This window comes from Papilio xuthus, unplaced genomic scaffold, assembly GCF_000836235.2.
Source record: "Papilio xuthus unplaced genomic scaffold, Pxut_1.1 DF825946.1, whole genome shotgun sequence".
Lineage (NCBI taxonomy): Eukaryota > Metazoa > Arthropoda > Insecta > Lepidoptera > Papilionidae > Papilio > Papilio xuthus.
The window spans coordinates 7,155,918-7,172,508 of NW_013532703.1; the positions used below are offsets into that span (position 1 = coordinate 7,155,918).

The 16,591-nt window shown below is 34.5% G+C and overlaps 1 protein-coding gene across 5 annotated transcripts in view; it reads right to left on the reverse strand.

The window, feature by feature from the left end:
- Obsc (Obscurin) overlaps positions 1–16,591 on the reverse strand; it is a 55,240-nt gene that overhangs the window by 31,031 nt on the left and 7,618 nt on the right. For all 5 annotated transcript variants that reach the window (XM_013320461.1, XM_013320465.1, XM_013320463.1 and 2 more), the window contains exons 3-6: positions 13,291–13,425; positions 3,263–3,391; positions 902–1,072; positions 485–650 (exon numbers count right to left, since the gene is read on the reverse strand). In XM_013320461.1, coding sequence (XP_013175915.1) covers positions 485–650; positions 902–1,072; positions 3,263–3,391; positions 13,291–13,425 — 601 coding nt within the window. The remainder of the gene's footprint in view (positions 1–484; positions 651–901; positions 1,073–3,262; positions 3,392–13,290; positions 13,426–16,591) is intronic.

Here is a 16,591-nt window from a genome sequence, read left to right on the forward strand (position 1 = left end):
AATAATTTATTTTACAGTTAGCACAAAGAGATGAAAATCAGGTACATATATTACAGTGACTTCTAGAGTCTAAACTGTTGTCAGATTGTCAAACAACTCTATTATTTACAAATATTTTCTGTTTCTCTTTTAGTATTAATAACCTTTAAATTGTAAATTATATTTTACAGTAATGTATGAATATTAATTAGTGCGGCGTCGTGTAAAAAAGTAGTTGAAAAATATTGAATTTAACGTACACCAATAGACATCTAGCGGCGCACTTTGAAAATAATAAGGTTTATGTTGCCTCAAAGTAAAACAAGCATACAAGTATAGATGTCGCTACAGTGCACAAACTAAATACACCGACTGGATTTTAGTTTCAGGTAGAGTCTATAGATGGCGCTATAATCAATTTCGTTGTAACACAAAGTTTTGCAAATTATTTGTAGAAGTTGATCTTGATTTCAGATATTTGTAATGTAAAGCTTTGTAGACTGACCTGGAAGTATTTGTTAACGACAGGGTCTGTAGCGAGCAGGCGCTGCGCCCGCGGCTCGTCGCGGCAGTAGGCAGCGTGCTTGTCGAACTCTCGTTCCATGCGCAGCAGCGCGCGTCCCAGCAGCCGCGGCTCCCCCGCGTAGTACTTTAGCCCCTCCAACAACGAGCTGGATGACAGAAGCACAGAAAATGCAGTGGTGTTGATGCACAAGCAGATTAATTAACCCAACTTGTGCTGTGGTTTTACGTAAGCATACAACGTGCTTGATTGAAAAGCTTCATTAGGTAGGATATTCGCCTAAAACTAAACGGCCTCATTTAAATCTACGATAACATTGCTATATCCAATTACTTAATACTCTTTGACACTTCAATAGAGATTATATATTTCTTCGAGTGAGTTAGAATTCATACATACGTGTTATGGAACTCGCAGATCTGCCGGAAATTAGAGAAGAGCAGTTCACGGTTTTCAAAGACTGGCTTCGGTGTGTGCGCCTTGTCCAGCGGGCGCATGTAGCGTGCTGCCACCTGCCGCATGTCGCGTCCGAACTCCTCCTCCGTCTCGATCAGCTCGCGCACCACCGCCCTGACACACACACAAATACATACAGAACCCAACACAATGAACTGAAATTATTTGCCGCCCTTAGTTATTTAGTGGTTACTTGAACACAACTTTATTGTAGATTTAGTATACTAAACCGCCCCTAAGGGCTTTACTTAAAAACCATTTAGTCTATAAAATAATTGCTAAAACAATAAATATGAACCTACAAAGTAAAAAAAAATCTTTAAACACACCTGTATAATATATTAATTTATTATTTATTAATTAGGATAGAAATATCCAGTCAAAGTATACAGACTGTGAATAACACACTAAAAATTATTTTGGTCATTTGTAAAGCTTTAGAGCAATAGCAATTACCCTGTGATTTGCCAAAGTGCACTTCACGCGACTTAAACATGAGGATCAATCTTGTCACCTGTCACCTTGTCACCTATCACTTGGCCACATATAATTACTGTATACCTTGATTAATTTTGTGTCAATTGTGAACTACACGACAAGTTGTTTTCGTTACCTTGGTGCAGATGGATTAATGCACTGAATAAATTAAGGTTTAATATCGGATAAAGAAAACATCGTGATGTAACCTGCACATATCACGTTAAGGAATACGCAGTGGGCCTACGTGTTTAGTGGTTTAACCTACCCATTTTAAGCAAAAGGAAAGAATATTTTATGTGGTTTAAAGTCTCGGTTAATAAGTTTCGCCCTAAATTGTATTAAATTTTGTTACCCAAATAAAATAAGAAACTTATTTCTGATGCAACATCTTAAAGTAAAATACGTTTCCCACGAAATTAACACGTAATGTACAAAAACGCTCGTATATTTTAAAATGGTCACCCTGTATATCACTGAGCCGACGCAAGTGACAAGTATTAACGAGCTTCTTAATTCAGGTGCGAGTGGAAATAAAACCAAAAGAATCGTGTTGCAAACGACGTTAAATTTAATAAAAATGAAACCTAAACATAACACCCTTGTTGTGTCTTTTTCCATGAATCTATATCTCAAATTAATTCAAGTATATTTATACAATATGTTCAACTGTTTACCAACTTGGTAAAGGGCAAAGACGATAAACTCGGAATCTAGGCGCTAAAATACCTTAAAAATGAATTTTATTTAACAAAAAGTAACATAAATTTATGGAATATCATTATTGTATTTTCAAATCAATATAACTAAAGTTATATCGCATGACGCATTCAATATTGCAACATTATATTCATGACGCAATAGTGATAAATATATAAATGCACTTCCTGAATGTTGTCGGTGACAGGTTAACACTGTAAGTGCTGGCTGGATAGAAATTAATGACACGTACTAATGTGCAACGGAAATAGCGAACATTCACAAACGGGAAAACCGAAAAGTAATCGAGAAACCACTTCAAGTGGCTAACCAAAACATTTAATGAGAAATTCAATAAAAAATACTATACAGAGAAATCTCTGCTTATTGATTTTTGGAACACATAATGACTACAAAAAGTTGTTTTCTTCTACGTTTATCATTTATCAAATTTTTATGACAATATGCGTATAAAGGCTCGCCATATACGGTCTGTTTCAAGCATATCTGAAGCTTATCTCAGCTTGAAGCTGTCCGTGTACAGCAGCCCTGTTGCATGCATGAGTTTTAGTCTCTGTCATGTGATATTTACGTCGAAAGTTCTAATATTTGAGTCGTTAATCCGTCGTCACGGTGTTTATTTTACACACCAATATATTATCTTAGAAATATTCAGAGCAGTTCCAAGTAAATAAAAGTATCCAGTAGTTAACATCTCCAGGGGTCATAAATTATGTCTATGCGAGCCGAGTGATGGCCAGTATTTTGCCAGTTGGTTTACGAGGCAATTAAGTTCGTATACGGAGCGTGCGGAATGTTATGCGCCACTGGTTGCTATTTACACGACGGACTCGATGACCGTTTAAATAACAGTGGGTCGTTTAATAAATTGCTATGTAGCTATTGATAGATTTCAAATTATATTGCACGTTGAAACAATTGAATGTAGCAAGAAAACTATGCTTAGGATATTATTTAGAAGTAGTAAGAAGGAAAGAATCATACAAAATCGAAAGTTACAACAGCGCGTTCAATCATACGAGTGAATTTTGCTTCTATGTTGAAGAGTGAAAGGTAAGATAAAGGAAGACCTAATAATCAGACTTAATATACGTAAGTTGCACTTACTGCCTCCTGGCGGCGATTGCTATCTGGTCAGCTTCGGGGCGCTTCTCCTTGAGCAAGCTGGCTGGCACCAAGCCTTGGCGCGTGCGCAGTTGCCCCTCCTGCACGTCTTCGACCACACGCACCAGCCATCTGCAACACAACAACAATTATAAGTTACAAATATAACAGTGAGAACGACAGACTGATTACCAAAGTGGTTCAGGGATACTGGAAATAAAATTGAGTTTCTAGAATACAGTAGAATTTAGTATCAGAAGGTTCATTAAAATAAGTAAAATTTTGTCTTTAATATTTACTTTTAAAAATATTATGTTGAACTAGTTTTTTAATGTTTTACAATAATAAAAATTAAAAAGACATGTCGTACAAAGAGAGTTATCTTTCATCAGAAAAGATTTAGTTCATCGCACATCATAAAGCGGCGAGCGCTTTTATCGCGCCGCCGGGGACATACGTTATTTCATTATCCAATGAATTATATTTGTATCGGGTACAGTCACTTATAACGTGGCTTGTGAATCGAAAATAGGTCGCCAAAATATAAGCATAATTTTGGAAATCGGAAACACAAAAATAGGTTGTTGTGTGAAAACAAAAGATCAAATACAAACTCTATTACATTTAAAACACGTTGTATTTTTAACATATCGTGAGTTATCTTTTGCCTCTGTTTTACAAAAGTACACAAGATGGATAATATGTTTGTTTACATGTGTATCAACAGTGGAAACTTTAGACAGTAATCGAAAAACGTTTCAAAACTCGTAAGTATAATAGTTTACAAGATGCTGCGAATTTAAACTGTACTACTTTCTTTTGATAGTAGTGTAGTATAAACCTCACTCGTAAACACACCTGACGTTGTTACTAAGATTTATCGGATTTGCACGTCTGCGTATAGAAAACTATTGTTCTCTAGAACATAAATCACAGGCGAACGGTCGGCGAACTGGTGAGTTATTTCCTACATCGTAAACTTCCAACGCTTAGTAGTCTGTTTATAGATTTGCATTTACTAAAGGATAAAACATACAAAGAGTTTTCACTGCAAGACACTTGTACAAAAACATATTTACTAATCTTACTTCTTACTAATATTTTAAATGCGAAAGTTAAGATGGGTGGATTGAAGGTTGTTTGTTTGGAGGTATCATCGGAAAGGCTCAACAGATCTTGATAAAATTTGGCACAGACGTAGAACATAGTCTGGAAGAACATATTGAGTTTTGTTTTTAATACCACGCGGACGGATACGCGGGCGATAGCTAATATATACATAGATGAATGAATCTACATAGGTTAAAAGATGTTTAAGTTATAAGGTCATGTAAAAATAAAAATATAAAAGATTATAGGTAATTTTTTTCTTCAAATTGAGCAACAAATCTTTTGGCATATTTTTTACGATCAATGTACTACAGCGAAATACATATGTCAACATCGCGAACTAAATTTATTTGAAGCTGAAGATAGAACTTGTGAAATAAATACTTGGCTGCATTACACCAAATTAGAAATTCATTATTTTATTACATTTGTGATAGGTTTTTGCAATGCATTGCACATGTTTAAATAAACAGTACCTAATATGTTTATTTACATACTAGCTGTCGACCACAACTCCGTCCGCGCATTAATATAAAACTTATTTAGTAGCCTATGTGTCTTTCAGATTATATTATATCCATGTAGCCGTTCTGGAGATATCTTCAAACAAACATCCATCCAAACATTCGCATTTATAATATTAGTCAGATAGTAGAAGTATATTGCAATGCAGTTTGTATGTATGTTACTTATTACAATTTAATTTTAAAGCAAATACATATTCTTGACCGGTTAAAACATTGCAGAAAGCAAGCATTAGAACTTTTCCCGTTTCTGAATTGCGTATATTTACTAACCGTGGTTAGTAACAAAGTGGTAGTTAAAGCTATAGTTGAGCCACGAGTGAGTTATGTTTACGTTAGTACGATATTTCGAGATGTTACAACCGGGGAGCCGACCCGCCGTCCCCGCAGCAGCTGGCCCACGAATTGATGACTACAGAAATAAATCAAACGATGTAGCAATATTTAAAATTATATTAACTTTTGAACACTTTAACACAAATACTAAATAAGGTATATCCTATTTGAAGATTTTAAAAGAGTAATTTCAATGTTATTAACAAAATTCATACTTAAAGTAAACATAATAGGGCAAGTTTATAAAACCGTTTAATTAAAGGCTATTTAACATTTCGTATAATTCAAACATTTGCTTAACTTTTTGATAAAAATATGCAGTTTCAGAAGCGGCAGACAAGTTTTAATAATATAATAGTTAAGCCCTTGGAAAATGTCAGTTTTTAAAATGGAATGAAGAGATATATTCCGAATGTTGACTTACAAGCGTTGACAGTGGGTGTCATCAAAACAGTGCTCTTGATCATTTAGGAACATATTTCGCCTTAACGTTTAATGTCCAACGAATGATATAGAAACATTCGAGTAAAGTGGGTCATTTGACGTCAGATATATCTGAAGATCCATTTTTGATAAACAACTTTATGTAAATTTTATGTTCAACATATTATTTCGTATCATAATAAAGTTATTCTTGTCGAATCTCAGTCGTTAACCTCTAAGGTAAAGTTGTAAAGTAAGTTTATTTTTGTACTAAAACCAAACTTTTATATAACAAAATGATCGCTTTGTTCATTTACTTTAATCCGCATTAATGTACGCGACGTGACGCGCGTGACGTGACCCGCGCGCCGTGACGCGTGACATGACCCGCGCGGCGTGACGCTGGACATGACATGCGCGACTTAACTAGTTTACTTCCTGAAATGTGAATTTTTAAACAAGAATATAGGTCGGCCTAACAGACAATGTATACTATATAGGGGTCAATGAACTCGCGGATTTAGATTGACAGCTTCTGAAGATCAAAGATTGTAACTACTGCCAATGACTCAAGGATTGGGGGCTTTGACTGCGGAATAAAAGATCACAGGTTCTTATTTTTATAAGTAATACCAGACACTTCAAGAATTTAGAGGATTTAATATGAAAATTATGTTACTTTTCTATTAACATACTTTAAAGTGGTTTCTATAAAAAAACTTTAAATCTGTGAAACTATTTCACTCTTAGATTGGGGGATCAAGCGATTAACACATTTAAAATTGCAACATCATTGTAGGTTGCCGGCGCTGGACTGGAATTATACATTTAATAATAAACAATCCCGGATAGACGACGATAATCCAAACAAAGTATAAATAAAGCATTGAATAGCTAGGATTAACAATTTCAAATGAGGACAAACCGTGTGTTTTAATCTCATCCCGACTGAAAGCTAAATTATCAAAGTAATTTTTAAAAAATTGTCGAGTTAGTTTTACCTAATGTAACTACTCCTTTAGCATAGTAAAGGAAAGCTTGATAATTACAAAAATACGTATAAGCAATTATAAGTATTGTTTAATTTACGTGCAAAAGCTCAATTAGCGATCAGATGCGTTGGAATTTGGTGATCTGTATCACTGCTACATTTGCCACATGCAGAAAGGCAGGGTCACTTCGATTTAATTTAACTCGATTGATTTATATTCAAAGTACTCAAAATAAACGCATAATTCAAAACGTTTGCGTCAACCCTGGACTTTGCGTGTCCTTTTCAATTCTTAGCCGACATCAAAATGAAGGTTATTAATTCTGTATTATTTTATTTTTATTTGTTTATTTACACTTTTTATATTAATTCAAACGAAAATATTTAACTTTACTAGGTTATTTTTAGGGTTCCATACTTCAAAAGAAAAAAAACGGAACCCTTATAGGATAACTTTGTTGTCCGGCCGTCTGTCTGTCAAGACCCTTTTTTACTAAGAACAAGTGTGTTTACGGAACGTAATAAAATATTAGTCCACTGCTGATTAACATCGTATTTGTAAAAAAAGAGAGGGGAGGTTAGGCAATAACTTGTGTATATATCCAAAGTCAGTAAAACCAGACGAAGGTTACTATATCCGAGCTTTTAATATGTTAAGAACTATTTTTAAACGGTCAGTAAACTGCGGTTTAAATTCAAGCCCGCGGGAAAACAGTAAAAGGTTTCCGGCACGATTTATTTAACGTGTGAGTGTTTATAGTCATAAAGTAATTTGGAGCACGAGTTTCTGGCCAGTATACAGAATAAATAAACAATTTACGACAGAACTCTACGGAGATTTGGTTAGACATAGGATCTTGTTTAATGATCAATATTAAAAGGTTAAATTCCGATTGTTATAATGTCTAATGGCTATCAAATTCTAGTATAGTTTTGTGGTTGGTGTATACTTGTTTAAATTTGTTTCTTTTTCTTTAAAAAAAATAGCATTTAACAGTGGTAGAGCCCGCTTTAACATCTTCGCACGAATCGGCCCAGCTCGCCCGGTGAAATACCACGACCACATAGAAGACAGGCGTGAAGTGGAAGCAATTTCGCGTTTCGTCTGATGAGTGTGCGTTCCGGTGGCCTAATTTAGTAGTCCTCTTTCCTTTCCCACCCTTTTTCTCTTAAAGAAAGTATGGGAAGTGGAAGTGGACTTCCGGATGGAAGGTGAAAATATTTTCTTTCTGTGCATCCTCTCCTCCGTCGATTAAAGGTAGGCAACGCATATGCAATTGCGTATGTCCATGGGCAACGGTCACTTCGCTATTCAGCGATTTCAGGTGGCCGCTCGCTCGTTTGACACCTTACGATATACAAAAAAAAAGCATATTTAAATAGTAAAATTCAAGCAAAAAAGCAACATTTTATATCTACTTGTGTGAAAATATAAAAGTAAACTTTTAAGTGACACGCAATGAAATTAAATTCAGTACAAATCTAGTACAAAACAAGCGGGTTAATGAACTTAACATCTAAGATCTGTGCAACATCTGACACATGTAACAACACATCAAAACATCGCTTCCTCATTCCGGCACAATGTCCTAATTCCAAAATATAATGAACAATTAGTAACGCAAATATAAAATGAAAAATGTCTAGAGTAATTTCTTATGAGTATAAGAAGTAAAGGTTATTTACGAACTTATACTAAACGCATAGAAATTTGCTGCAGTTCGACCCATTGGCTAATTCAAGGCGAGGGACAGGAGCTAAGTGTCCAAAACTCATTAGAATTATTTAGAAACCTTGATTAAGCCCCTTAAGATGGAATATAGATCCTTGCCGGCCTATAACAATTGCTGGTTCACGCCTGGCTTCAAACTTTTCTATGTGTATCAGATGCTCTTCTCTTGCATACCGCAAATTATCGGAAATTTCCCTTCACGCCAGCAATCGGTTGCGGCTGTTGGCTCGTCGTTTACGAGCCGAGACGCCACACTCATTTCTCCGATCGTTATGTTTTATTCGTGTGGGAGTGCGTATAAAAGTTTTATATCGCACTTTGTCTGTTTGAACGATTACTCTGTGGTGTCAATAGATTAGTAAGTTTTGTAATTCTCTTACAGTTATTTGCTGTAGTTATAAGAATTAAAAATTTTGGTAATAAATCTGTCACCAGCAAATATCAATGTTATGAACAGAGCGAGGAATAAAACAGTTTGATTTTTGTAACACCCGAGGGGTTAGAGAAAGTGCATTCGCTTCAAAGCGATTACATAACGGACTTCAAAAATGTATCGAACTGACAATAAGTTCCACTAATTCATAATAAGTCACGTGATTGTTGCACGTCAGTTCCATACAATTATTCAAACTTTCGTGAGACATTATACTAAACTGATATATAAACACGGCTAAACACCGGACGTATATACGTGAGTGTTAAGCCGTGTATATCAGTTTAGTTCCATACAATTTTGAAATTCGCTAAAGAATCGCTTCGGAGCGAATGCACTTTGTCTAACCTCTTGTTCGATTTGTCTTTTTATGAAAGTTTTCTTTGGATAGCAAGATTGTAATCTATATTTCAAATAACTATCCAAAAACTGTACAATTTCTGCATTGCCCGTGTTTGCCTCCCACACAACCCGCGACATGTCCCTGAAGAATACATCTCGTCTAATACTGTTTATGAAAAAATTGAACATCTCGTTGACAACTTCGAGCTCTAAATATAAATCTAGAACAGACAGAACGCGAAAAAAAACCTTTGAAATTGTATATCGTCTCACAAAAGAAGTGTTTTCATTATTGTTGGCAGTAATGAACTGAGCTGCAGTTTATCTCCAGTATAAATAGTATTCAATAGCTATTTAATATAAACCATCAAATCATTAAATTAATTAATCTTATTTGTAATTTTTTTCAACAAAACTTCAATTTAATTAATTTAATATATATTAAATTGAATTTAAGTGGTCATGGAACATATCTGGATTAGCTTTTAAATTTCTTTTTATTATTACGAGTTTGTAAAGTGGCCGAGCTCTTCAATTATATTATTTCTCAATGGCTCAATGGCCATAATAAATGGAGGACATAATACAATTTATAATTATAAAGATTTTTTAAAATAATATCATAACTGTGAACCTTCTTTGCCGATAGTTTTGTCCAAAAATACCTTGACATCCATGTCTTTTCAAGAACAATTAGAAATAATGACTTTATATTATGTGTTTTTTTAATATGAGTAAACATGTATATAAAGTACCATTGGTAAGAATTCTCCCTCAAGTACCAGCATCTGTTTTTCGCACGAGAATCGTAAATTGTTCCCTTTTGATTGTCATACTCGTATCAAATACAAAATTAAATATTCCGAAAATTCAGCCAATTGTAATAAATAAAATGTGAGATAAATAGAGCCGCCTTCGCAAATAATTCGCTTGAACTCCGTAGATTTGTAATAACTAGGGTTGTCAAGCTCGAGATATGTCGCGTAAATAATAATTTTTTAACAAATACAATTTATATTTTAAAATAAATAGAATTACTAAATTATGTATTATAATATAGTCAAAGGTAATTTAAAACTAAATGTCTCATCATCAACCTGCCCTCATCCCTATCGAGGGTCGGCACAGTATGTAGTACTCCTCCATACATCTCTATCAGCCGTCATATCCGAGTCTACCCGCTTCTTACGCATATCCTCTTTCACACAGTCATTCCATACTTTTTTTTATAACTAAATATCTACATACATCTATTAAACTCCATAAATCTAAATTAAATAAGATATCCTTGTTCTCATTATCGTCAGCTCACTATACGTCCCCACCGAGGGGCTCGGAGCCTACCCTAAGTTAGGGGTGACTAGGCCATAGTCAACCATGCCAGCAAAGTGCGGGTTGGTTGACTTCACACATATCTTTGAATTTCTTCTCAGATATGTGCAGGTTGCATCACGATGTTTTCCTTCACCGTTAGAACGTCGGATAAACGTACATATGTCGGAAATCGAAAAACACATTGGTATATGGCGGCTTCGAACCCAGGACCTGCGGATTACAAGTCAAATGCTTGACCCCTGACCCATAGTCAGACAAAAAAAACTTAAGTTCTTAAGATTTGCATGTTGAATTTTTAATAAAAAAATCACAATCGGCCCATAGCCCAATGGTAAGTAGGTAAATTAACTGTGTTGTTTTTCCTTTATCGTCAGTTGTCAGAAATATTTTTAAGGAAGTCGACAACCCTAGGCAGGACCTATCAGTTTTATTACATCAGATTAGATTTATGTTGCGGACAATATCTTGATGAGTTTACATTCACCAGCCGCTGGGTGGCGCGCGCGGGCGTTTACAAATTAATTCTTAGACTTTATCTATTATTCACGTAGCCCCGTGATTTGTATGGAATTAGGCTAAATTATTCAAGGAAATACATATTATAATACGAAATAATTTTCATTATACATTCTGACCTTTTGCCACACATTTTTTTTTATAACAGAAGGGAGCAAACGAGCAGCGGGAACACCGAGGTGTTAAACGACGCCCATGGACATCAGCAATACCAGAGGCACCGCAGATGCGTTGCCGACCTTTGAGGAGGTGATAAGCTCAATTATTAATACATTTTTGCCACACAATTTTTTCTTTGTTACAATCTTATTCCTAAGATGTTTTCTAGATGACATTTACTGTCTTCTGATTTATGTGCTTGTTGTTTTAAGTTGTAGTTTTCCTATGGAAGGAAAAGGAAACTCATCGTTACTATGCCCAGCTGTTTACTTCAATAATCGTTGGTTTCTGAGACTAAAATCTTTGCATATAACATATTGTCGTCCCTGTCACTTTCTTTGATAAAACAAACTTAAAATTATTATGTAATCTTTAATGTAATCTAATCTTTTGTTTTCATCATAGATATTTCTTTCAGAAACCCATGGTAAGAGATGTTATATTTTGTAATTTTTTAAAAATTTGGCATTACTGATATTTGGCATAGATGCTAGTAGGATATTTGGTCTAAGAAAACTACGAGTTTAATATAACAAGTTATTTGTGATATTTTTATCATTGTAAATGCACTATAACCTCAAAACTTTGTGACACGAAGTGTATAATATCTCGATATAAGTTCGAACAGCTCTGGGAATAAATAACGTGTTCTTGTTTAATCTTGACCGAGATTTGCGAGATGCATTCGATGTCGCGATAAATCTACGTCAACCGCATACGACGTAACGCGCCCTCTGGAGATGTATTATATTCCAAAATAGGTTTGGATACGAAATATCGATGGAAATAAATCCATCTTAAATCACTCAGCGTCGAACACATTTTGCTACTTTTATATTTACGAATGAAACTTTTTAATAATACTTTTTTATTGCCTAATCTGTGACGTCAATGGTCAGTGTCATTTTACTATTCTGAACGGAAGAGATGGAAGGAAGAAAAATAAGACTTGCCTGCGGCCTATACATTATAAAATTCTCTATATTCAAAATAAAAAAGACAAGGCTGTATGGCTTAGTTCCTTTGCCTGCTCTTTCGAGTGAATAATAAAAACAACAACTATTCTGAACTGTCACTCTCGCCCTCTCCACCTCTCTTTCTCTCTATCGCTCTCTCTCTTTCTCTTTTACGTTATCGTGTTATACTTAGCGTGATTTTATTAAGTAATAATTATTAACCATGGTACCATGACCTACCAAAACTGCATATAATTGTGACTACTACAGAATTACGTTGAGCATCGTTAATGTACGTAATTAGCTTGAAACTCAAACAATGTTACCATGTGCATGTAAATTCGCATTAAAATGTAACATTAGCAACGGGGTCATGTATACAACATAATAAATCACATTGTTGCGCAACACTAGGCTTGTTAAGTGTTAAAATATATGAACTTTTGGCAGAGCCGCTTTCCTAAGGCCATGAGCACACAAACGATATTTCCTTGAACGATGAAAAATGTGTATTATAACAAAATGTTTTCATAATCATGGTTGCAATAAAATTAACCCTTATTGTGGCGAGATTTCTTTTTTGAAGAAAAGCAAAAAACAAAGTGTTATAAAATGTTATAATTTTCCTTGTAAAAGTTTTTTGTAAAGTTGTTTCCCCGTGCGATAAAAAGTTAGTGTGCACGTAGCCTTATACACTTCAGTTTGCGAGGCGGCGACTGTGCGACTGCTGTGTGATATTTTACTGTTGTATTTGTATTTGGGGCATTTGTCTGATTTATTTTGGTCAACGTAGACGGACTACGGCACTAAGTAGCTCCGATATTATTTACGTCTATTTCTTTGTTTGTTAATAACGACAAAGAAATGACATAAAATACTCCGTCAGCTTCTTGCTGAGTTACATTGATGTTATATTTTCAAATTTACCGTGGGCTTCCACTGCTAAAATATATGTGTAAATTATTTGTTATCTGAGATTAAAAATGAGCGAGATGGCTCGATTATCCAGGACAAAGAAAACCCATGTTTATTTGAATCATAACCTCGTATAAAAGCTCTTTCTCCAATATCTAATGGATTTAGTTTACAAAAATAAAACGTAATAATAGCATAGGCAGTTATTGTGCATAACAGTTAGTTGGCATAAGGGCAAGGGCACACAACTAGTATATACCTTTCTCCATTCTCGTTCGCATTCTTCGTTCTTTTCGGATGATTTTTCTTCGGTCGCACGGCGAGTTTGTGTTTAGCTGCCGAGGCGTCGAGGAGTTGTGCACTGACGTCTAGCTCGTGGTCCACACGCGGCTTCCTGAAGGACGGGAGAAGGGTTTACATAATGGATACAGCATGCTTGTTCTGAGGTATATAGGAACAAAGAAAAGACTAAGTAAACTACTGGAATGATACAAATCAGAATATATAAGAATACTAGCGGACCCAACAGACGTTGTCCTGTCTCCACGTCTTTAATTTGAATAAATTAATATGAAATTAATATTTGATGAAAATTGTGAATCTAAACGATTCCCAGATCCCCTTGAACACACACAAAAAATTTCATCAAAATCGGTCCAGTCGTTTGAGAGAAGTTCAGTGACATACACACTCACAGAAGAATTATATATATAAAGATATGAAGAGAATGAAGAGATAAAATTTGCTCAGATCATAGCAGATTTTTTTTTAATTTATGTTTATCTCTTCTTAATAAGTGTATTTATAGTAAAGAAATGATTGTTTTTGTGTAAATATCATACATATTTATAACTTAAATATTAAAAGCTCCGATCGTCTTTTTTAACCGAAATATTTAGTTGCCATGGAAAGTTGGATAAGCCATTTTAGTGTTGAGTTTTTTAAAGCTTTTTTATCCAAACATTTATTTGATATTCTATATGAAAGGTGTTAAGTTTTTCAATATTAATACAAGTATATCTCATATAACAGTTTACAACAGATGTTAGAAATGTTTGTGTTTATTATTCTAGTGAATGAGGTCGAGGCAAAATATGTGCGAAATTCAAACACCTAGTTGAAATCAAACGGACAGTGTAATTGTCTGTATGTATATTCAATCAACGTATATGTGACTTCTTATTGTTATAGACTAAACCAACAGACATAAATCTTCTGTTATATAAGCTTTTTACTTAATTTTAATCTTAATTTAATTACATTAAATCATACAAGATTGATACTGGCATTCAACAACGTAAGATTTGACTTTATTCTAAATTCAAAATAAATCACGCTGGCAATCGAAAGAACGGGAAGTCGTTGATTGAAGGTAATTTAAAAATGTCACTTTTTCAAATTAAGAATATCTTTTTAATCTGCGGTTGAGAGCTCGTGGCTAGAAATAAATTAAAAAGTGTTGAGTTTTCTTGAGAACGAGTGTTTCCTTTCCATCAATCACGTTGGACGGGTTGGGACGGTGCGTGGCGACGCCTCAATGTCAGGGTCCGGCGACTCTCCGGTTACCTTGAGTTAAAACGAACTTACAGGTTTTCAAGTGTCACTGAGAGATGTCAGGCACAGATTCAGTATTTTCTGGATGTCTCTATAGAACGGGTGATTCAAATGCATACAATATGTAGTTTCTAAGCTTCAGGAAGAAAAATCCAATTTTATATTAAAGTTTTAATCACCTGTAGGGTTTTCCACAATTTCTTTTGATTTAATAAGTAAAAGAAAACGGACGATAAAACGGTATAATTTTAATACAAAACTTAAAGAAGCTCGAAAGTTCACTCGAAAGTTCGAGCAAGTAACAACAAGAGAGCATTAAGCTAAGTTTTCATGGCGGACGGTGGCTATTTCAGTGCGGCCCAGAAAGTACGTGACGTCAGCAGTGGCACAGTTTCCAGCGACCAGCCCCCCCCCCCCCTTCCACCACCGCCTCGCGCACATCACACGCTCCAGAATAACATTTAGCTGGTAATTCTAACAGTTAAGCAAGAGCAATGCACTGATGACTTACATTAAATCTATTGGTATGCATTCTTTTATTATATCTGCAGCCAATATTAGTTATCGCCCGCGACTACGTTTGCGCAGAGTTAATAAAAAAAAAACCTTATTAGTAGTCTATGTATTCTTTCATACGATTTTCTACATCTATACCAAATTTCATCCATACAGTCGTTTTGAGCATAACTTGTAACAATTTTGCTTACATTCAAACATTTGGATATCGATTGGGATATCGTTCTAATAAAAGTTACACGCCACAGCCTAAAGTTCACTTTGAAAGTTCTTTCAAACTTCAAAAGTTCTTATAGAGATGGATATATCTGAAGTATTGTTAGTATTGAACTTTAACATTAAACAAATATTAGGCCGTTTATACTAAAGGTTTAAACCTTAAAGAAAAAAAGAAGCTTTCTTTCTCTTAATTTATCAGACTTCTACCGACAATACTAAGAGTAAAGTTTTGCATCAAGTATCGTGGGTTGGTGCTATTTTCTGCAACGAACAGAAATAGCGAGAAGAACAAATAAATATGCCGGTAAAATGTTGGTAAAATGAAAAGAGTCTACCTGACAGTGTTGGAGGGGAGCCAGGTGAACGATCTCTATTCGGACGGCACATTGCCTTCTCAGAAATCATTAGGTGGGCGATACACGGATGATTTTCATTTTTATAAAATCCCACCATCATTCTTACCTGACTGTGACTCATGTTGGAAAGAAAAAAATGGAAAATTTATCTTGTGATGAGACAACGGGAGCATTTATGTCACCGACGAAGTAAATTGTTTGGATAACAGAATGATAATGTTCAATGTCCGTGAATAGTTGTTCCATTTAATATTTAAATGGTTTATTTGATTTCTTTATATTCTGAGAATCTTAAAGATTCTTGATAAAACTTTTTTCATAGGTAAATTATTAAATATTATATAAACTAACCTATATCAGTGCAGGAATTATTTAGTACCTCCTTCTTCATTTTTTCTTATTATTCGTAGCGACTGTGTTTCTCTACTCAATCATTTCATTTTAAAAGCAACCTCCTTGAGATAAATTTTACTACTTGAATTAAAACTTCTTTCTCTCAGTTTCACCCTCGATAATTCTATAAGTAATTTCTAGTTTATATCTTATATCTTTAAATGAGCAACTCTTGTATATACATATATATATAATTGGAATCTCGGAATCGGCTCCAACGATTTTCATAAAATTTAGTATATAGGGGGTTTCGGGGGCGATAAATCGATCTAGCTAGGAATCATTTTTAGAAAATGTCATTTTATTCGTTTTTATCGATAATCAACTTAAACATAAACTTAACTTTTTCTATCGGTAAGATCGAAAAATATTATTCATATCATCATTTTATTAGTAATTCGTACTTAAATATAATATAATTTCCAAAAAACACAATTAAAAAAAAATACCGAGCAAAGCTCGGTCATCCAGGCACTATACGTAATATGTTTATTTATTCGATGCAATCTATGAGTAGCCATT